The sequence below is a fragment of the Ailuropoda melanoleuca genome, chromosome 17 (genome assembly GCF_002007445.2).
Source record: "Ailuropoda melanoleuca isolate Jingjing chromosome 17, ASM200744v2, whole genome shotgun sequence".
Taxonomy (NCBI): Eukaryota; Metazoa; Chordata; class Mammalia; order Carnivora; family Ursidae; genus Ailuropoda; species Ailuropoda melanoleuca.
The window spans coordinates 19,210,890-19,233,695 of record NC_048234.1 but is presented as its reverse complement, the minus strand read 5'-3'; the positions used below and the strand labels follow the sequence as shown (position 1 = coordinate 19,233,695).

The 22,806-nt window shown below is 39.4% G+C and overlaps 1 protein-coding gene across 4 annotated transcripts; it reads left to right on the top strand.

The window, feature by feature from the left end:
• The first annotated feature begins 1,743 nt into the window (after window positions 1–1,743).
• CD274 (CD274 molecule) lies at window positions 1,744–22,599 on the top strand. 4 transcript variants are annotated; one of them, XM_011230394.3, is made up of 7 exons: window positions 1,744–1,847; window positions 6,939–7,004; window positions 7,324–7,665; window positions 14,165–14,455; window positions 16,406–16,513; window positions 18,301–18,360; window positions 19,731–22,599. In XM_011230394.3, the coding sequence occupies exons 2-7, from the start codon at window positions 6,953–6,955 to the stop codon at window positions 19,751–19,753; spliced, it is 876 nt and encodes a 291-aa protein (XP_011228696.1). In that variant the 5' UTR covers window positions 1,744–1,847; window positions 6,939–6,952; the 3' UTR covers window positions 19,754–22,599. The 4 variants fall into 4 exon arrangements, with proteins under 4 accessions (XP_011228696.1, XP_019659814.1, XP_034502896.1 ...); XM_034647005.1 differs by having other exon boundaries at window positions 1,790–1,847; window positions 7,248–7,665; XM_011230395.3 differs by lacking the exon at window positions 1,744–1,847 and adding an exon at window positions 1,889–2,076.
• Window positions 22,600–22,806: the final 207 nt, after the last annotated feature.

Here is a 22,806-nt window from a genome sequence, read left to right as displayed (position 1 = left end):
CCTACTCAGTAAATTTGTTGCTCAGGATAACTCAGCTGGTCAGTGGCAGGTGTCTCTAGAGCCAACTTTTTCTGACTTGATGGTCATGACCACACTCCCAGGTCATGAAATCTATGTCCTGGGTCTTGATTATCATTTTTAGAAAAATGAAAGATTAAATAGAAAATATCAGAGGGACTGAAGTTGAGATAACACTATTGCGTTCCACTCTGTGGCCTTAAAAAGAGATTTGAGGGGCGCCTGGGTGGTTCAGTCAGTTAAGCAACTGCCTTCGGCTCAGGTCATGATCCCAGGGGTCCTGGATCAAGCCCCACTCAGCGGGCTCCCTCTCCCTCTGTCACTCCCTCTGGCTCGTGCTCTCTCCCTCTTCTCAAATCAATAAATAAAATCGTTAAAAAGAGAGAGAGATTTGAAAGAGGGAGCATCTCAGCTGAATCCAAGTTTATTACAACTTTATTGAGGCTAAAGAGAATTTCATACTCTCTACCAGATTTTTAAGGCAGTATCATCCTCAGTATTTTTCCAAGTTAAAAAAAAATAAAAATATATGATATTCTGAGAATGTGAAAATTCTGATTTGGGAGGCAAATGCCATAATCAAGCCAATGGACATCTCAATATTCATTCGCATTATGCAGTATTTTGAATTGTAGCTGAAATGAATAAGCAGGAAAGTCAAACAATGAAAAGTTTAGTTTATCAATTTAAATTAGAAAGAAAGAAGGAGGAGAAGGAAGGAGAAAGAAAGGAGGAGAAGGAGAAGGAAGGAGAAAGAGAGGGAAGCACCTAGAAGTCCAACAGTGGCGAGTGCTTAAGTAAGTTATGCCATCACCTTCCGTGTGAGTCACGTGGTTTCTGCCTGGGCTCACCCATTGATCTGGAGTTATCCCTGGAAGGGTTTTCTTAATCTTCACCTGAAATGTGCTAACCTAATCTGGATCCCAAAGATGGCAAGATAGCAGGGATCCAGAGCGTTCTTAAAAGGTGTAACTGGTGATAGGAAGTTCTTTAATGACAAACCAATTGAGGTTTCATTATGTCGAGGAACTTTGAGGAAGTCCTCAAAATCCACGTATTAAAAATACATTTCCTATTATAGACACACCTACTTTCTAGAATAAAAACCAAAGCCATGTGGACCTGTCATTATATTTTGTATATATGGGTAGAATTATATCAAGTTATATCAAGATTTCCCTGATCTTGAAAAAGCTTTTTATCAGACGGGGGATCCTGCCGGCAGAATTTAAGGTCTCAGCTATCTGAAATCCTTATGGTAGCTTACTTTATAACGTAGGAAGTTGGTTTGTTTTAAACCTTTGTTTTAAAAATAGGAGATGTTGGGGGAGCCTGGGTAGCTCAGTCAGTTAAGTGTCTGCCTTTGGCTCCGGTCGTGATCTCAGGGTCCTGGGATCAAGTGCCAGGTAGGGCTCCCTGCTCAGCGGGCAGCCTGCTTCTCCCTCTGCAGCTCCCGCTGCTCTCCCTCTCTCTCAAAAAAATAAACATATGAGAGACTGTTTGCTTTAATCGTTGAAGCTTTCCTTTTTAAAAGCTGATTTACAAGAAACCAAAATGGTAAGTTTCACTTTCGGTTTCGTTTATTTCATATTTTTTCCAAGACTGCAGAATCCGCTAATTCCCCCCACTTTAAAGCTGGGCAGGAGGAGGGAAGTAACTAACCCCAAGCGCGGGTTGAGCGCGGGCGGGAGGTGGGCGGGTCGGGAAGGTGGGCGGGACCCTTAGCCCCTCCCCGCGCCGGGTCATTAGCGTGCTCCCCGGGCTGCTGCCCCGGCAGCCCCGACACAGCTTGCTGAGCCTCCGCGCCGCCGCCGGTCCCCCGCCAGCAGGTAGGGAGAGTCCTTCCCTGCAAAGGTGCCTCTGGCCATCTAGGGTGGCACTTTGAAAAGCAGCTGGTCTGAAGACCTTTTCTTTGGTATGGAGAGAAGAGAAGGGCCAGGAAAAGCGCGATGGTTTGACGCGTCAGGAGAGCTGGTCCCTGTATAGGCTAATAGGAACAGCTAAGACGTTTGATCTTTCGCTGGAGAGGGGAATTCAGTTTTGCTTAATATCAGTTTTGTAAGTATGTTTCTGCCCGTTCATTAATATGTTCCTGAGGTGGGTAGCTGTTCCTAGAGGGAAATTCCTAGGCTGGAGGTCTGACACCTGGGTCCTTGTCCACCCTCAGCTGCTCCCTAGCAGTATGCTCTGAGTAAGTCATCACACCTGCAGCATCTCCTAAGGCTCCCTCCTGCTGTAAGTAAGAGCCTGGATACCCCAACCCGAGCTCTTTGCTCTATCTACTCTGAGGACCTACAGGAGTCCTGAAGGAAGAAGACCATAATCTTTGCCTTATAATACAGGGAGCACTTTGGGTGTCATTGTTTCACCTTGTTTGCGCCTAAAAAAAATACCTTGTGTGATTTTTCTATAGATTATTTTTTTAAAGATTTTATTTATTTGAGAGAAAGGGAGAGCACAGAGGAAGAGTGTGAGGGAGAAGCAGACTCCCCACTGAGCAGAGAGCCTGATGTGGCACTTGATCTCAGGACCCTGAGATCATGACCTAAACTGAAGGCAGACGCTTAACCAACCGAGCCACCCAGGCACCCCTCTATGGATTAAATGGTCTTCTAGAATGTGATATGTATATTTTTAATGGCTGCATTCCATGGTACAAAATTAATACCCCATGATTATTTACAGTGGCTAAGTGTCTTAGCCATTCAGTGAACATCATTGCTTGTAAATCTCTGGGACATTACTGATTATATCCCTCAGATAAACTCTTTCAACTACTTAGGCAAAGAGTCTGAATATTTTAAAGGCCTTTTGATGCAAATTGAAAATCACCTTCAAGAAAGAGCCAGTTTACATTGACAGTTGCCTGCAGTTTTTAATAACTGTGATAGTCTAAAGAAAAAAAGAATCAGCCTTTTTCAGTGGAATAGAGTAGGCAGAGGTTACAGGACAGTAGTTAGAGTGTAGTCTTAAAGGAAGCCACAGAGATAGGGCATTTGAAGCGATCTGGGAAACATACAAGAATGTTTCAGGGTGACTGAGGGGAAGGAGTTTGGGCACAGGGTTTAGTTGGGTGTAATAGATAACTCACTTGATATATTAATGGGGTGGGTTTTCATCTTGGAGATACATTGTCGAACTCTAGGAGGTTTTTTTTTTTGAAAATCAAATTATAGTTTATATACATCAGATAAAAGTCACAGGAAACCCTAAACCAACAGCTATCAAGACAGTCCTTGCTCCTACTTTTGAGAAAAGAAGCTTGAATTCTTTTTCAGTCTTTTCCTCCTACCCTTACTACCCTTGGGAGATAGAGAAGTTCCATAGTGTTATACTGAGTTCCCCAAGGACAAACCTGCTTCCTCATCCTGAATGAACCATCATTTCTTCCCTAGTTCACATTTCTTTGCTCTTTGAGTGCTCTTGTCTGGGAATTCAGATCTACCATCATAGTTTCTTACTTGAAGATGTCAGTGTTCTCTTAGACCAACTGCCCTGATGTGGAGTTTAGAGATCAAAGACCATGGTTATTCACGTGGTCTCTGTCCTTCGTTTTTGTCCCCACACTAATGACAGCTGTACTGCAAGGGAAGGAAACCTTAGAAAAATATGGCATCATGAGGAATTATATAAATATCAGCTCTAACCCATCAGCTTCCAATAAACTTTTATTACCCCTAAAATTTTCAACGAAATTCATTTAAAGGATAGGAACTCCACCAGAGTATGCCATTAACATTGGCAAAACTAGTTTTAACCCATGAGTGGATTTTACTTCCCTTTGTTTTATTCAGTAGTACTTTGCTTGGAGTTAGGGATATCTTAAGTTTTCTTTTGCACAATAAGTATATTTCTGTTTATAATATTACAGTGTTTTATAACTATGGTGTAATCAACTCTTGCCCAAGGAAAGGTCAGGGGGGTAGCTTTCTCATTTCAACAATCTTCATGTTCTCACGGGCCCGCATGAGAGAAAGGAGAGAGATAGGAATTATGCACCTAACACTAACAAGAGAGTAATGACTTATTTTACTTTATTGTTTTTTATTTTTACCCATACATGTATATATGAACATGAAGGGTTCATACAGATTGATAGGAAACTAGTAAGATAAACAGGCCAAAAAATGATGAAATAATTCACAAAAGAACCAAAATAATCAACAAACCCATGAAAAATTCAAATTGTAACTTTTTAATAATCAAATTAGAAAAAAATATTTTTAAAACCATACCCAGTAAAGATACAGCGTAACTGGTACCAATTATCCACACGTGTCAGGAAGATATTCTTTCTCCTTGATGACAATTCCACTTGGGGAAATCTGTCCTCAGGACCTGGCACACAGTAGGCACTTAACAAGTATTTGCTGAATACACAAATATGTATGATATCTTTAAAATTGGAAACAATCTTAAACCTAACAATAAGGGAACTAAACATTATGGGAACACTAAAATACTTATGAATATCATTCAGTAAAATGGAAAACATATTGTAATATTAAATTAAAAATTAATGATAAATGTATGATGAGGTTATAATTGTTTTTACAAAGATTCATAGGGGGACGACTAGAAGAAAAGTGTATACTGGAATGCTCACAGTGGTTGCAGGGTTTCTCAACCTTGGCACTATTGACAACTAAGTCTAGATACATTGCTGCTGTGGCGGCCGTCCTGCGCATTGTAGAATGCTTAGCAGTGGCATTCCTGGCCTTTACCACCAGAAAGTAGCAATCCTCACCCCCACCCTACTGCATTTCAACAACTAAAAATATTTCTAGGCATTAGCAAATGTTTCCTGGGTTAAAGTAATGGAATAGTGGGTGATTTTTCCCTTCTTTTCTCATTTTCTATATTGTGTTTATATTATTTAAATAATGAAGAAAAAGATAAACAAATATTATTATTCCACCTCAACTCTGATGTGTGAGTTTCTGAGGTTCTTTCCATTCTACTACTCCGTGTCCCGAACGTTCTGCAGCTTAGCAAGGTGAAATCGTTCACCAAATTTGTTTTTTTTTTTTCTAAGAAGAGGAAAACATATCCGTTTCTTTGAAAATGTAGACACAGAAAAACACCAAAGAAATCATTAACCATCTCATCTCCCAACATCTTTGCAAAATCAATACAATTCTGTCCTTAGTGGTATTACCCTGTAGGACTATAACAACATTTATTTAACTAGTTAGACTATCTGGAATATTCCCAGTTTGTGGCTAGGATTAGCAATGTCATCACTTCACATGTATTGTTTATGTGTATGTTTTTGTTTTTGTAAGATACATTTCTAAGAGAGGAAGTGAAAGCTCATGTGTCATATACATTTCAGATTTTAATGGAGATTACCAAATTGCCTTCCAAAAAATGTTATATAACTTCACATCCTTACCGTCAGTGAGTGAGAAAACCCATTTGTTCATATCCTTACAAACATTAAATATTAGGACTCTTTATAATTTTGGTTAAGCTAATATGTGAAAAATAGTACCTAATGTTTTAAACTTATATATTTTTTAAAAATTGTTGAGATTGAGCATCCTTCCCAATGTGTAGGTGTTGTTTGTATTTCTTACTCTCTGAACTGTATGCTAGAACCTTTTGCTCATTTTCTGTTAGGTTGTGTGTGGTTTTCTAATGGATTTTTAGGAGCTATTTGTATATTAGGAGCATAAATCTTCTTAGATATGTGTAGCATAGATTAATTGATCATTGGTGAGTTTTTGTATGCATACAAGAGGTCAAAGAGAACTTAAAAGGAAAACTGACTTCTTGAAGTGTGTAAATATATGTAGAACACAAGAGGGGAAATGTGTTAATAAAGAAACAAATTTGGTCCGCCTGGGTGGCTCAGTCGTTAAGCGTCTGCCTTTGGCTCAGGTCATGATCAGGTCCCAGGGTCCCTGCTCAGCGGGGAGCCTACTTCTCCCTCTCCCTCAGCCTGCCGCTCCCCCTGCTTGTGCTCTCTCTCTCTCCCTGTCAAATAAATAAATAAAATATTCTTAAAAAGAAACAAATTTGCTGAAATGCAGTATAAATCTTCTTTCTTTATTACCCTACTTGTATATAAGGTCCAAAATGAGAGTGATTTTTCTTTCTTGTTCATGGCTGTATTCCTAGTACCTAAAACAGTGTCTGGGACAGGAAAGGTGCTCAATCAATATTTGCTGAATTAAAGAATTGGTAGAATTTCAAGCAAAATGACAAAATGAAGAATAGAATCTAGGCAGATACCCCTAACAGAGTGACTGTAAGTCATTCACATCTTGGTATGAATTGGTCAAATTCAACTGTTTCTCCTTCTCATTCCTGCTACTAGTGGAATCAGTTTATTGAGAGAATAGGATTTATAACTTGGAATAAGCCAAGGACCGAAGAGGAGATTTCTGAAGGATGGCACCTGTGAGAAAAGTAGCATAGTTGGGATAGTGATATGGAAGGCTTGAGTAGTTAAGGATAGGATGAAAGTATTCAGGAGCTAGGGTGGAAGAAAAAGCATTAAAAGGTCGGAGATGTGGAAGTCAGGTTGTCTTTGCTTTGAAATTTTGCACAGGGCAGGTTTGGATTTCTGGATATGTTCTACTGCAGGAAAAAAACATGAAATAGTTGAGAGGATTTTAGTGCAATATTTTCTTCTTGGCCTCTTTCAAGTGTTCATTATAAGTTTTTTTTCAGGCCTTATAATTACATTTAAAGATTCTCATCATAGTAACTTTTTTCCATTTGGCTTTATAGGACTGTGGGATATTAAGTAAAGGTATTAAACTTCTAAATTCCATGCTGCATTTCCCCACTTACAAATCAGTCATTTTTCTGATTATCAGAAGACTCTTTCATTTAGAACTGCCAAGACCCATAATGTCTGGGTGTTCAGTTATTGAGTAAAGTATTTTTCTTTTTGTGTTTTCCATAATTAGGTCACTCCAGAAAGATGAAGATATTCAGTGTCTTTGCATTCATGGTCTACTGCCATTTGCTGAAAGGTAAGACACCAGATCCTTTCATTAGGTTCTATATTTTAAATATTTTAACCATAAGTTAAAAACTACAATAATTATTTAAAGTGGATGTGATTTTTTTTTTTTTTGTAGAGAGAACATTCTGTTTTTCCATCTGTATCTCATAAACCCATTTCATTGGACAAAGATATAGGGAACATAGTTAAACTGAAAGAAAGAAAATTAACCCATTATCTATTTATCCATTACCTATTATCCATTTCCCAGGGATAATAACTGAAACTATCTGTAAATTTTTTGAGGAGTTTCCCATCTTCTGAAAATTGGTCGTCTCTCTCTTCAGCATTTACGATCACGGTTTCCAAAGACCTGTATGTGGTGGAGTCTGGCGGCAATGTGACTATGGAGTGCAAGTTCCCGATAGAGAAACAGTTAAACCTGCTTGCACTAATCGTCTACTGGGAAATGGAGGATAAGAAAATTATTCAGTTTGTGAATGGGAAAGAAGACCTGCAAGTTCAGCACAGCAGCTACAGCCAGAGGGCCCAGCTGCTAAAGGACCAGCTGTTCTTGGGGAAGGCCGCGCTTCAGATCACAGACGTGAAGTTGCAGGATGCAGGGGTTTACTGCTGCTTGATCGGCTATGGCGGTGCTGACTACAAGCGGATTACTTTGAAAGTTCATGGTAAGAATGCATACAGGTGAAGAGGACCAATCTTTATGAAAACCATATCCCAGCGCTGAGCACTTTTCCTTCTTGGAAGACTACCTTGCTCTCCACAGTGACAATCTACTCATTCATTCATTCACACACTCCTCCAATGAGCATTTCCCAAACAGTTCCTATTTGGCAGTCCCTGGAGATCCAGAGCTGGACATGGTGAGGCCATGTTCCACAGTATGTTCGGTTCTCCTAAAAATAAATTTCTAGTCTTTACTTTTTTACTATTATGAAAGTGATACATGTACTTACAAATCATTCAGACACCATGGAAGGGAATAACATGAATTACAAAAGTGTTCTTCTCCCTTCACTGCCATCTTCCATGGCATGTCAAGATAGTAGCCACTATTTGTGTGTCCCTCCAGGAATTTTTTTATCCAACTATAATTTTTTAAAAATTTTATTAAGTCCGCCATCATTTTCCTTCCTTTAGACATCTCTATGTCAACTCCAAATTAATATAGTAAAAACAAACCCCACTGTGAGGTGCACATTCAAAAAGCCTTGAAGTCAATCTATAAAGGCAAAAAATAATATCAAATGTAAAGGAAACTATTCTTTAGAGACAGTATTAACTATGCTCACTGGGCATATACTCATCTTGAAAATCTACACTGCTGTTATCTTGGAGTGTTGTAGAGGAACTGTGAGTATCAAATTCCTGGGTACTGACCCACAAATATGTCATCAGGTCACCTGCGTTCGAAGTTATGTGTTGCCACTAGATAAAAAAGGAAAACACCTTAGCTGACCCCCTCTACTTTCACTGTTAAGATTCATAGAATTGAGAGATGAAAGGATCCTAAGTAAGAGCAACTAATCCAAACTCTGAAGAACAGAAATCCCCTTAAGGGATCTTCTGCTCACATACTTTCCACACTGACACCCGGTCACTTGGACCTCCCTTCCATAGCCTTTTGAAATTATTTTCTGATACCAAGCTGATATCTGCCCTCTCTAGTCATAGTTTTGAGATTATCTGCCTGCTTCTTTTGTTTACATGATGACCTTTTCGTATGTGACCAGAATCTAGTCATCACTCCTTGTTCTTTCCATTCCTGGCCTAACTAGCTTCAATCTGAAGATCAACATTACAAGTAGAAGTTTACATTTATCATAAAGGGATAAATGATCATTGTAAACTCAGTCCAAATTATATAGCAATTGGGAAAAATGCATCTATTTTTATGGCACATTACTGGATTTCTGATTCTGGATCAATTAATGTTACGGTTGTGAAGAAGATGTCACTTGTCTTGGGAAGTAGATTTAATTTTCATTATCTTTTGCCATATACTTCTCCAGAACAGTGGTATTTATGAAAGCAAGCTGGTGGGATCCCAAGTTGGGATTTTCAACCTTTCTTCAGTCCATCAGCAAATATCACACACTGACTGTGTTTCATGGCATTAAAGAAATTATCAACAGTTAGCCCCATGAACATCCAGTATTGCTGGATCTGGGCTGGGCAGGAAGAATGTAAGCCTGGCATTCAGGTGAAAGGAAGTATAGAGTGTAAGTCTCTGCTTTCAGGAGAGAGGGTCTGTCATCAGCCTTTAGGGAGTATGCAGAGAGTGGGACAGCTATCCTATAACAAGGAAGGATGTCTTTTCAGGTCCTCTGGGCTCTGTAATGTCCTTTGTTGATCTATGATGTCCTCTATTATGGCTCAACGCAGTAGGAAAACTTTTGGCACTGAAGGTTTTTCCAAGAAGGGGTTCCTGATAGAGCAAAGCACACGACCAGCCAGAATAGAGAATCTGATTTGTCTTGACCATTCCATTTTATATTATAAATTACTAATTTATATTATAAATTACTGGCATCCTAGTCCCAGTCTGTCTTGTGGCCATTTGCACACAATGGTCTTGGGTGTTGAGTTGAGCTACACTGAGAGCAAGCCAACCACCAAGCTTCACTTGCATTGAGGTAGCGTCACCAACAGAAATGGTCCTCTTGCATGAGCTTCACAACTCAAGGAAGTACAATTCCTGAGTCACCTCTATATGCAAATGATTTCACAGTAACACTTCTCTTCCCATCACTGCAAACACGTGGTAACACAGCTTCCCCAGAGGGAGTTTACTCACCATGGGATTTTATAGGTGAAGCATTTCAAAACTGAAATGTGTTAAGACTTTAGTTTTGGATTAACTCAATTATTATCACCACTCTGGGTATTATTGCACCTTTCATGTTTATCAGTTTAAATACCATACTCTCAGGCATCTGACTTCCAATTGAGAATGCTGTTTTTCCTTAATCATCGAACCTAATTGCAAGGAAAATCAAATACCATTTATACTTTAAAGACTTAAATGGGATTAGGCAACTGAAAGAATAAAGTACTACATAGTTATCCTGATAAAGCTAATTTGTTCATATGAACCAAGGATTAACTGCTCTCATTCCCCACCAACCCCGTCTCTCCCCAATTCACCAGCCAGCCTTTAGATTGTTTTCTATAGCATTCCTCCCCATCTACTGTACCGTGTAACCTATTCAGCCTCATCTAATACATATAAATACACCCGTTTTGATTATTATCACTCTCCTCTTTCTTGAATATACTCCACAAAGGTAGAGATTTTGTTCTGTTTTATTCACTGCTCTATCCCTAGGACTTGGTATACAGGAATTTGACAAGAGCACACAAAAAATATTTGTTGAATGAATGAATGAAATATTTCCTCAAATAGTACAGGGCTAAAAATTTTGAAACATGAACAGGTTTGAATATGTAAAAACTTATTTCCAAGTCTGTTCATGAGGAACTAGCAGTACTTTCTGAAGAATATTACATGAGTACACTTAAGTGGTAGTTGTAAGAAGAAGAGAAGGAGCTGCTCCAGTAGTTACCATAATAGTAATTAACACTTAGGTAGTACTTACGATGTGCCAGACCCTGTCCTAAGCATTTTGCCTATACTAACTCATTTAATCCTCAAATGACTCTACGGGGTAGGGGCCGCATTATGTCTAAGATGTATGTTTTCACCTTTTGCTATCTCTGTGTCTAAGTGTGTCTTTCAATAGATGGCATCTTAGATTCAATATTGTATGTGGTGTAATTCTCATTTTATGAAGGAGGAAATTGAGGCCCAAAGAAATTAAGTAATTTACCTAAGCTCACTCAGCCATTAAGTGGTAAAGCCAGGTTCTGAGCTCAGGTAATCTAGTTCTGAAATCTGTGCCCCCAACAACCAGGTTTCACTCCCTGTATTTATACCTCCAGAGTGTGTTTGAAGTTGTATATTGACTTCAAAATTACAGTGAGCTTTTCTTGGTCTTGACGTGACCATTGGATTAGCACGTGTGCTCTCTGTCTGGTAAAACAGGAGTCTGCAAGTGTTTTTGATAACCTACTCCATCAGTAAAACAGGTTAGCTAATATGTGTGTATTTGTGTGTGTGTATACTTAGAAAGGATATACCTGTGCTAATGTAAAGGACGTAGCATAAAGAATCGACATTTTTAAAAGGTGAAAGAACTTGAACATCACTAACTTCATATGGTTCAACTTAAAGCATTGTACATTTGACAAAGGTATAAAGATAGAAACTTAAAGGTAGAAATAAAAATTTAATCATATTTTAATGCCTTGCTAATTATGAGGATTCACTGTCATTAGCTAGTAGTTCAAGGTGAAATTCATTGTTAACATAGGTGGATGGTCTTGACAATCTTGAGTTTTTGGTTTTGTTTTTAGTTTCAGGTGTATAATTTAGGGATTCAGCACTTCATACAACAGCCAATGCTCATCGCAAGTGCCCTTCTTAATCCCCATCACCTATTTAACTCAGCCCTCCACCCATCCCCCCTCTGGTAACCAGGAGCTTGTTCTCTTGGTTTGCCTCTCTCTCTCTTTTTTCTGCTATGCTTAATTTGTTTCATTTCTTAAATTCCACATATGAATGAAACCATATGGTATTTGTCTTTCTTTGACTATTTCACTTAGAATTGTACTCTCTAGCTCCATCCATATCGTTCCAAATAAAAAAGATTTCATTCTTTTTTATGGCTGAGTAATATTCCAGTGTGTGTCTGTGTGTCTGTGTTTCTGTGTGTGTGTGTGTGTGTGTGTTTATATACGCAAACATACCATATTTTCTTTATCCGTTCATCAGTCTATGGACAAATGGGCTGTCTCCACAATCTGGCTATTGTAGGAAAACAGTATGGACTTGCCTCAAAAAGTTAAAAATAGAACTATCCTATGATCCAGCAATTACACTACTAGGCATTTACCCAAAGGATACAAAAATACTAATTCAAAGGCCTACATGCTGTTTATAGCAGCATTATCTACAATCTTGGGGGTTTTTAAATCAATACCTTATCAAGTCCAATTAGGTGCTTAGTGTTTTAACTTCATAAAGTGGTGGTAAGATGTGTCCCTCCTGCCACTCCCTTGTGGTTTGCACTTGAAGTATTAGTATTCCATCCTCAGTTTCTTTGTGGGAAAATTTTTAATTAGTTGTTCATTTTGTAAGCAGGTTAGTCTAGTTGAAATTAGATAAGAGAATCTGGAAATCTGTAATAAGCCCACTCTTCTGCCTTTGGTGTTATAAAACTTCCCTCTTCCCATAAGACTCTCATGTGGCATAGAAAGTGAGGCCCGGTGTCAATTAGTAAAGTTCGTTAAGCTTAGATTATTTCTTAATTATTATGATAAAAATATATATAAGTAGAAGTTCTAATTTTCTTCCTATATCCCAACACATGTACCCTACTTTAGAGACTAGAATAGTGGATATGTAATCAATGAATAGAACCATTCCACTCATTTATTAGGCTCTGAGAAGTATACCACATATAAAAAATATGCTTAGGCATAAGGCAACATTCTCCTTTATTATTCTGTTAAGAATTATAAGAGTAAAAAAGCAAATATTTTACCTTTAATACTTTACCGTAATCTGTGATTTTAGTCTTGAAAACTAAATTGCCCAGAAATCAAGCTCTGTGCTATGTGAACTAGACCCTGTTATGGTAATACTATTTCAGGAAGTATAATCAGTGGACTTATTTTTTTTTAAGGATTCTTAAACATAACAGATACAAGGTTGAGGACTCAAGTACTCATGAGAACCATTACTTATGTGTTTTGAAATTTTAATTATCTTGATTTCAAGTGTTTCTATTGGTGGCTTCATTGATTTAAGGGCACAAAAACATCACATTATTTCAGTCTTGTTTGATTCTGGCTGTTTTGTATTAAATCTCTGTGAATATATCTTATCACAAAGCCATTGTTACACCTTTGGTAAAGGAATGGCGAGTCAAGGTTCTGGGTGGACCGCTGGTGGCTACACTGAAGTATTAGGAGTAAAGTAAAGATTATACCAACAAAATAATGACACGTTACCATGCTTGTAATGAACAAACATGAATAAAGATCTTAGGTGATGTAAATGCATTAAATAATCTACTAAAATAGTACACATGGTATCTTAATCCTAAAAGGGTCCCAAACCAATGAGCTAAATTTTAATCAATGATCTAAAACTTAAACTTTATTTCTTGAGTATAATGATTTATTCAAATAGCCAGCATAAAAAAGTTCAAAAAGTAAGTATCATAATGTGGTATTCTGGGTGAGATCCTGGAATAGAAAAAGGATATTAGGGAAAAACTAGTGAAATGGAAAGAAGTGTGAAGTTTAGCTAATATAATGTACTAACACTGGTTTCTTAGTTATGACAAATGCACCATGGTAATAAGATGTTAACAGTTGGAGGGAACTGGGTGATAGTATGTGGGAGCTCTGTACTATCTTTGTCACTTTTCTGTAAATCTAAAACTATTTTGAAGTAAAAAATAAATTTAAACTTTAAAAAGTATTATCCAGGAACACATGTCAGTTTTTATAATGATATCATACTCTTTTCATACCTAATTTCTGATCATTGACCCACAGTTGGAAAAGCGAATGGCACATGAAAATCAGATTTTCTGTTTATTAAATAAAGTCTAAAAAAACCATGCTGGGCAGCTGGAGAGGTTCATGTTACGAAGACAGCATTACAACAACAAAAAGAAAATAACCAGGAATAAATTTAAGAAGAAATGGGTTGGCCCTGTGTAAAAGCTATAAAGCTATATGAGAAAGATACAAAAACTTGAGTAAACGGACAGACATATTTTATGTTTGGATAGAAAGACTGTTGGTTTAAAGATGACAATTCTCTTTAATCTATGTGTTTACTTGGAGCCCAGTAAAAAATAGCAGTGTGATTTTGATAGCAAGGTAGTTGTTCCTTTGAACATAGCCCATCTATGAAAGGGCCTGTTGAAGCAAAACTAACAGGGGTTCCTCACTGCTGAGACATCTGAACATCAAGCTTATTTCACTGAGAACCCGCCTGAATTGATACTTTCCCTAATGTAGACAACACCAACCCACATATCTAGTTTTGTCCTAAGTGAAAGCCCTGACTTCTTTTTGCTCATGACCTAGCCCCATACCGCAAAATCAACCAAAGAATTTCTGTGGATCCTGTCACCTCTGAACATGAACTAATGTGTCAGGCTGAGGGTTACCCTGAGGCTGAAGTCATCTGGACAAGCAGTGACCATCGAGTCCTGAGTGGCAAAACCACCACCACTAATTCCAACAGGGAGGAGAAGCTTTTCAATGTGACCAGCACGCTGAGAATCAACACAACAGCTAATGAGATTTTCTACTGCACTTTTCGAACATCAGGTCCTGAGGGAAACAGAAACAATACTGCTAAGTTGGTCATCCCAGGTAATATTCTGAATGTTTCAATTCAAATGTGCCTACTGCTGTCCTCTAGCCTCTAGCATGATGCCTATTCATTTTAGGCATCCACATTCATTAAATAAGTGAATACATGTATAACATTAATATTTACAAAATGCTTCCTCATCTCCATTCATCCAAGTCATATTGCTGTTTAATAAACATTCAGCAAATATTTTTTGAATATCCCTATGTGCCAGGCATCAGGGGCTCATAGAAGAGTAAGATACTGTTCACGCTTTCCAGGAAACAGATAAGAAATAGAGAAGGCAATCCCATCCCATGTAGGAAATGCTTTTGTGGCTGAGGGATCTGGGGGAGTACCCCAGAGGAAGTCTCAGCTCAGGCAGTGTTTCAGGAATCCAGATCCCAGCACATCAGGGTTGCTCTTTTCTTTCCAGGGTTTCTGTGGTAGCAAGCAAATGGAACATACTTTTCTATCTTATTCTAAATCAGAAAGATCCGTCCTCCCCATCTGTCCACCCCACCCCCAACACGGTGTATGACATTTCAACACAAAGCAGTCTGTCTGTTTAGTGTGTAAGACATAAGATTGTGGTCCCTGCCTAAGCTACTCAACTTCTGTGTGCTTCAGTTTCCCTAGTCATAACAGTTACAAACTTTTGGGCAAGGTTACCGTAGGGGCAAATGAGCCATTCTATGAAAATGATATGAGGCTCTTGCCTGCATAGACTCAGTTATTTTTTTTTTTCTTACTACCCTGCAGGAGTGGGTACAGTGGGATACAGAGTCTGATGAAAGGCTGAGACCTTTAGAGAAAGTGAGGCAGGAGAGCATGAGGTTAACATAAACCCAACTCCTCATTGCCCCGTCTTCTAGTAGATGTTGCCAGCATAGCTTCAGCTACTTGAGAAAAAACAACTAAGAACTCGGGTGGAAAAGTCAACCAATAGGAGAAGGCAATACAAGATGGTCCCATGAATGGAAAGAGTAAAAAAAAAAAAAAAAGTTGCGAAACTTGAAGAGATGCTCTTACTGGGTTATGAGTCACTTTGGTAGGGTCTGCATTTGTGGGTTCCTGCCATTTAAAAGTTGCTTTATGACAGCTTATCTGTGGGAGGACTTAGGGTAATTCACCTAACTACTTGGGGTCTGTTTCCTCATCTATCACCTCGATTTTTTTAAATATCTCGCATGCCTAACTGAACTTATTTTGAGATCGAAATGAAATAGGTATAAACAGGCTTTGTAAACTGTAAGCTGCTAGAGAAAGGCTGACCACTGCTGTGGCTTTAAAGCTTGAACGAGGTCGTCAGGGATCATGACCAATGGAGGGAGGTGGGAGTTAGCAGTCTCTGAGCATCGTGTGCCAAGGGACCCCCTTTTCTTCCTTCATGGAACCACAGACAGATGGGTGAGAGGCATCCATGATTAGATGTCCTGAGATGTTCAAACTGAGAAAGAAAACATAGCGAGTGATGGGCCTCAATCGTGGCCACATGTACGAGGAGGTGGAAGCTCTTGGGCAGTGCCAGTTGGCCTTCCTGTTCCATCTTTACCATGTACCACAGGCCGCTAGCTTCTAGATTAAAGAATGCAAGGGAGGTCACCGAGCCTCCCAGTTAGTACCGAGCAGCAGCTACCTGTGGTAAGCACTTGACAAACGTTAGCCTCACGATAAATTTATCCTTTCCATTCTGTAGGCAGGTGAAAGGATTTGCCTGAGATTCTGAAGCTAGTGTGTGGCAGCAGAATGTAACCCCAGGCCCATCTGTCCGAAGCCTGGGGTTCTTCCTCTTTTCTGTGCTGCTCCCGTTTTCCTATCAGCAGTATCTCACCATTCCAGCCACTCATTGGCCAGGAACTGTTTGTAACCCAGAGCTAACTGAAATTCAACTTCAAGGATGATTGTTCTCTTGACCCCTTCCCATCAAAATTTCATCTTTAGTTTCTTTTTGTTTTCTTTTTTTTCAGAACCACTTCCAGTTCCATCAAATGAAAGGACGCACTTCATGATTCTGGCAGCTGTCCTGGTGTTTCTTGGTGTAACGCTGGCAGTCACTTTCTGTCTAACGAGAAATGGTATCTCCTTTATTGCAGTGGTCTCCACTGGGCATATGGGGAAATGTACGGGTCTGCTACTGTTGTCACAGCAGCACTTAGAGGCAGAGCCAGGATGCTCCATCTTCTGTAGTGTACAGCTCTGTCCCATGTAACAGGGAACTCTCCTACCTAGAATGCTAGCAGTGGCCCAGTCAGGACACACGGATTTATAAAATGCTGCCTTCCTGTTAGCATTCTCTTCTAGGGCCGACTTTCAATTATGCAAAGTGGGTTTCAGCTATGCTACCATGTGACACTGTGTGTCGCCTCTTACTCCAGCCCTGTTCATTTCACCATCCTGCAGCATTGCTTACATTGGAAGGTGGCAGTAAACATTTGGTAGTAGAATTTCCAAGGGGGTGACAGTTGAATCATAGCTGCAGGGAAACCTGATTTGCCTTTGCAATGTGGCACAAAGACATTCCACTGTTCAATAGCAATGACGGTGAAGCTGAGCAGGATTGCTGGGTGAAGATCATGTGTATGGGGGTGAGAGGTGGGAGAATGAGTATGTACAGAGGGTGAAGAAGACCAAGCATTATACAGTTTCTTTCCATCATCCAAATAACCACAGACTTAGAGTAGAGGAGAAAAAAACTAAAATGCCTGTCGGTTTTGGTTGAATTTGAGTCTTGCATTAGTTGCACTGTTATATTGAGCTGGTTTCTGGGCACCCTAAAGAATAAAAATAGTTTTTTTTCCGTAGAGCAGTGATGCTTTTACCGTAGAGTATTTTACAAGATTTCTGGCTGAGGGTGCTATATAATTTTCAAAATAATTTGCATGTGTTTATTCTCTATTTGCCCATGGGAACAATTAAAACACAGGAAAATGAGTCGTATTTTACAAGATTTCTGGCTGAGGGTGCTATATAATTTTCAAAATAATTTGCATGTGTTTATTTCTCTATTTGCCCATGGGAACAATTAAAACACAGGAAAATGAGTCTATTCAAATCATTTCCTCCCACTTTAAGATGATTCAAAGTAGACATTTCCCCCAATACTTTGAGAAGTATACCAGGGGATCCAATGATGATCTGTGTGTAGAGTTATCTGAGGTCAAATAGGGAAGTGGAAGATGGAAGGGAATTCCAATGGTGGTTGAAAAATTCCCCACAGCCCCTTAAGAGGATGGGTAGATCTGGGAAAGCGGTGTAATTGAGTGAGTGGAGGTCAGCTACTTCTAAAGAACAGGTTTAACAGAACTGAGACAGTTAGCCAGAATAGAAGGCTCGAGGTCCAATGGTATGATGATCCTGAGATGGAGTTGATCTGTCCAAGGAAGTGACTCTTGCCAACTTGTGTTTTGAATATTTCCGCATGAAAAACAATTAGTCATCATTAGGAATGGCTAGAAAACTAATGCGTAATAAAGTACCTCAGTATATGGTCTCTCTTTGAGGGAAGGATGGAGAATGAAATTATATACTCCTGAAGAAAATCTGGGAGTGGGGCACCTGTGGCTCAGTCAGAAGACTGTGCAGCTCTTGATCTCCGGGTCATGACTCTGAGCCCTACGTTGGGTGTAGGAATGACTAAAAAAATAAACTTTAAAAATAAAATAAAATCTAGGAGCAAAAGCAGATGCCCTGAACTGTTGGATTGACCTCAGGGGTTGGAACCCATGGAATAAATTCAGAAGTCTACCAGGTTTTGTAGGGGATTAAAAATGCTTCATAGGAACTTGGAATTTAAACTTGAGTCACTATGTGGGATGTAGAGTTGTGTTACATGGGAATAAAAATGACTTTTTCTTTTCTCAAGGGAAAATGATGGATGTGGAAAGATGTGGCATCCGAGATAGGAACTCAAAGAAACAAAATGGTAAGAATATTAGCAGGGGTTAGGAAGTTGAAAGAAGAAACAAAAAGTTAAAGTAATAACGGAGAAAGCTATCAGCCATAATCTCTCCTCACTTTAAAGAATGCTGGCTATTGGAACTGCTGGCTCCTCTTTGCCTCACAACTCTAACACAAGAGCTCTTCCCATAGTCCGAGGAGATTTAGGGATGGCCCTGGAGTGTAGAGTGGTGAGCAGCTTTGGGGATAGGGGAGGAAGCAGCTTCTCTCTGCTAGATTTATAGCTCTGCATCCTAACACCTCCCTGCAAGAGGGGACCAAGTTGACTTAAGTGGGTGATTAACATAGATAGATGATTGATAGATAGATAGATAAATAGATAGATAGATAGATAGATAGATAGATAGATAGATAGATAGATAAAACTTGAGTAGCAGGCACTATGTTAAAAGCAGGGACCAGTACCTCCTTTAATCTCCCCCCACAAAATCAAAGAGATAAATACTAGGATATTTCTCATTTTATAGTAGAGAAAACAGTCAAGAAAATATATCAAATTGCCCAAGAACACAGACCTGACAGAAATCAGGCTTTGGAGCCCACTAGCCTGACCATAGAACTTTACTCTTGACCTAACCACTTAAATTCATTTCACTACAAATCTTTACATTTATGAAAGTTCAGAAAGACCTCACCCAGCTGATTGAACTAAGAAGAAAGTTATGTTAAGCTTTCTAATTCTTTTTAATGCAGTCAGAAACTAAACTTCACAACAAGCCCTAATTTAAAGTAATCTAGGTAGTTTGGACGAGCTCAGGCAGGTTTCATTTTTTTAATAATAATTTTTTATTATGTTATATTAGTCACCATACAGTATATTCTTAGTTTTTGATATAGTGTTCCACAATTCATTATTTGCGTATAACCCCCAGTGCTCCATGCAATACGTGCCCTCCTTAATACCCGTCACCGGCCTATCCCAGTCCCCCACCCCCCTCCCCTCTGAAGCCCTCAGTTTGTTTCCCAGAGTCCACAGTCTCTCATAGTTCATTCCCCCTTCTGTTTACCCCCCCTTCATTCTTCCCTTCCTTCTCCTACCAATCAGGCAGGTTTCCTCATGTGGTCAAGTCCACTCAACTGTTTTATAAAACGAAATAGTGAATGTTGTTAGGCGTATCGTAGAGTGACCAGCCTTCTCTCTTGATTTGCCCAGAATTAAGGGGTTTTTTAGGACAGAGGACTCTGGGTTTTAAAACCAGAACAAACCTGGGAAAGGATGGTTGGTCACCCTTTATTATATAAAGATAATTGGACATAAATATAATCTGCCTCTCATTGCAAATCTATTCTGTCATCTAGCAAATATGAGTTACGTTTGTTATTATCATTCTCCAGATAAACAATTTGAAGAGACGTAATCCAGCATTGAAACTCCTGATCTTAAAGCAGGGATTCTCAACCTGTGGTTTGAGTTCAGCAGAGCTACGCATGACCAGAGCAGTGCAGTGGCCCAGGCGAGCTGCAGATGATGAAGGACTTACCAAGCCCAAGCACTCAACAGTGGAAGCTGCGAGGGAAGAGGAGGAGAACAAAGGAAGAAGGAGCAGAGGGGGTAGCCTGCAAGGAGACCTTGGTACTTCAGAACGACTGGGAGACTCTCGGGCGCCTACGGGAGAGAGGAGGGACGCTTCTGAAAGATGAGCCCCCACGCAAATCGTCCATCGCTCATCCTAGGAAAACAAGTTGAGATTCCCTGATTTAATGGTCAGTTCCTGCAGAAGTGCCCTTTGCCTTCACTCAACGTCTCTGTTTGTCGTCTGTGTGACCAAGAGTCCCAGTGTTGCAACAGTATTTAAGTATGTTATTTCTATTTATTTTGAGTCTTTGGAGTCTTGTCACGTGAGTGTGGTTGTGAATGATTTCTTTTGAAGATACATTGTAGTTGAAGTTAAAATTTTGTCACAAAACTAGACTTACTGCTTAGTGAGTTGTGTGTGTTCAATAAAATGTGTAGTATTTATAAGGTACTTGGTATCCTCCACAGCCACCAGGACATAGGAAGCATAGAGAACAGACCCGTGGTTTCTATAGGATATTACCTTGTTTAACCCACCAGTACTTGGTTGCCTCAAATAATCTTACTCTCAGACCTTAAGGTAAGATATGTTACTGTAGTATCTGTTCTATATTAAGTATCAGCGTTATCTGTATGGTATCCTACACACAGAATCTCACTTAATGCCTATGGTGGCTGTGCTGCGGTCAGCACTATTATAGCCATTTCACAGCTGAGGGAGCGGAGAGCTAACGTAACCAGCCCAAGCCAGTAAATAGCAGACCTCAGGTTTCCACAGCTGTCACCCACTGTCCTTTTAGAATACAGTCTAGAGCTGTGTTTTGCTGTAAGAAATTCATTCAGCAAACATTTAGGAAGCGCCCATGTCACTATGCCAGGCAGTGATTGAACAAGACAAGTACCTCTCTTCCAGGAGCTCATAGTATCATGGGGAGATTGATAAGGAAATTCATTATTACAGTTTAGTGCAGTGTCATAGCATAAGATGTTGGAGGAGAATGACGACGTGAAGAGAAGAGTCTAGAAAGGCTGCCAAAGGGAGGGCATGCCTTGGGCAGCTCATTGGTGTGTTTCTTGGAAGTTGAAAATACATTTTATTTTATTATTTTTTTAAAGATTTCATTTATTTATTTGAGAAAGAGGGAGAGAGAGCTAGAGAGCACAAGCGGGGTGAAGGGCAGAGGGAGAAGCAGACTCCCTGCTGAGCTGGGAGCCCAACGTGGGGTTCGATCCCAGGACCCTGGGATCACGACCTGAGCTGAAGGCAGACGCTTCACCATCTGAACCACCCAGGCACCCTGAAAATACCTTTTAATCAAAATGATTTTAGTTTATGAGGATAAATTGTGGAAAATAACTCGAGTTCCTTTTCTATCATTATGTTTCTGTCTGATTTATTGCCTTTGCTGTGCAGTCCGACGCTTATGTAAACAGTGTTGGAATTGTTCAGCAGTTCTCTCTTTTTTATTTAAGTGCTGCTGAAGTTTGAACTCATACCTTTCCATGATTCAAAATTCAGAAGGTCCAAGAAGAGACATTAAAAAGTCTCCATTCCATCCTTCTAGCCGTTGGTTTTCCTTTCCAGAAGCAGCTGCTCTTGTCTTTTGTTCTTGCAGTCTTCTAAAGACATTCTATAAATATATGTAGAAATATACATGAAAAGTATATTTTTTATTCACATAAGTGGTGACACACTATTCGCCTGCTGTGCACTTTGCTATTTTTATTTAATGTATTATTTCTTTTGGGGCCATTGGAACAAATGTGATTTTCCCAGAGGCCAGGCACTAGGTCTTCTTTATTTCTAGATCAGCTTTTCCATAGCCTGTTAGTATCTTTTATAAGACTTAGTACATGCTAAATATGTAGTTCATCGACCTTTGGACAACCAGCATTTGCTTGCTGTATGACTGAGTTTGGATTTGGTTTATTTGGTGTTTCTCAAAGTGAGACCCTTGAATTCTCCAGGGCACACTGGGTCAACCTCATCCTAAAGGCTGAATTTATTACTAATTCTGTATGACAGAATCATGTCTGGAACTTGTGTTTTTTTCCTATTTTCTCTTGAGTAAAAACTAGACTTTGATATTGCAGTTGCAAAATGACAGGGGTGGGGTTTTGTTTTTGTTTTTGGAAATTCCAGTAATGTACCTTGACTCTCACCTGTGTTAGAAATGTCCATGAGCTGTGCTTAAACCCCTGAGTCCTACCAGTTCTCATCACTACATAGATCTAAGATGTTGCATTTCAAAGTCTTTGAGGTTCACATGCCCCCCAGAAGGTCCCAGTGTATTCCTGCTCTCTTGGCCTTTTACCTGGATTATCGACAAAGAAAACCTTTGTTTTGCCACTCATCAAGGCTGAAGAAACAGAATCTCCAGCAGAACTCCTTCTGAAGGTTACCTGTTTGTACACATTCATCTGTACAGCATCCCTTGTTTGCGTGACAGTATCTTTATGTGAAGTATAAGGGAGGATTCTGGCTGAGCCAGAGTACTGTCTATTCACTCTGTTCCTAAATTTTAATGCCCTCGTACGGTGTGGGAGTTGTAAGGCACTTTATCCCCTTGTCTTGTGTTTCACTCTAAATGACGTAGGCAGAGAGGATATTTAGTTCTGCATTTTAATTGTTATTGTTTACACCTGCATTAATCTAATAAAATATTCTTATTTATTTTGTTCCTTGGTGCCGCAGCGTGTCCACTGTCTTGTTTTACAGGCTTTGTAAGCCACATGCAGTTTAATGTCCCGGTGGAAAAAGTTACCGGGAATATCTGCAGCTACCTTCCTAGTTCTTTACTTCATGGCTGCTGTTTGTACAGCATACTCTTAGTTCTGTGTGATGAAAAATACCAAAAAAAGTATTTTTTTCAAAAGAATGTATTGAAAACTTTC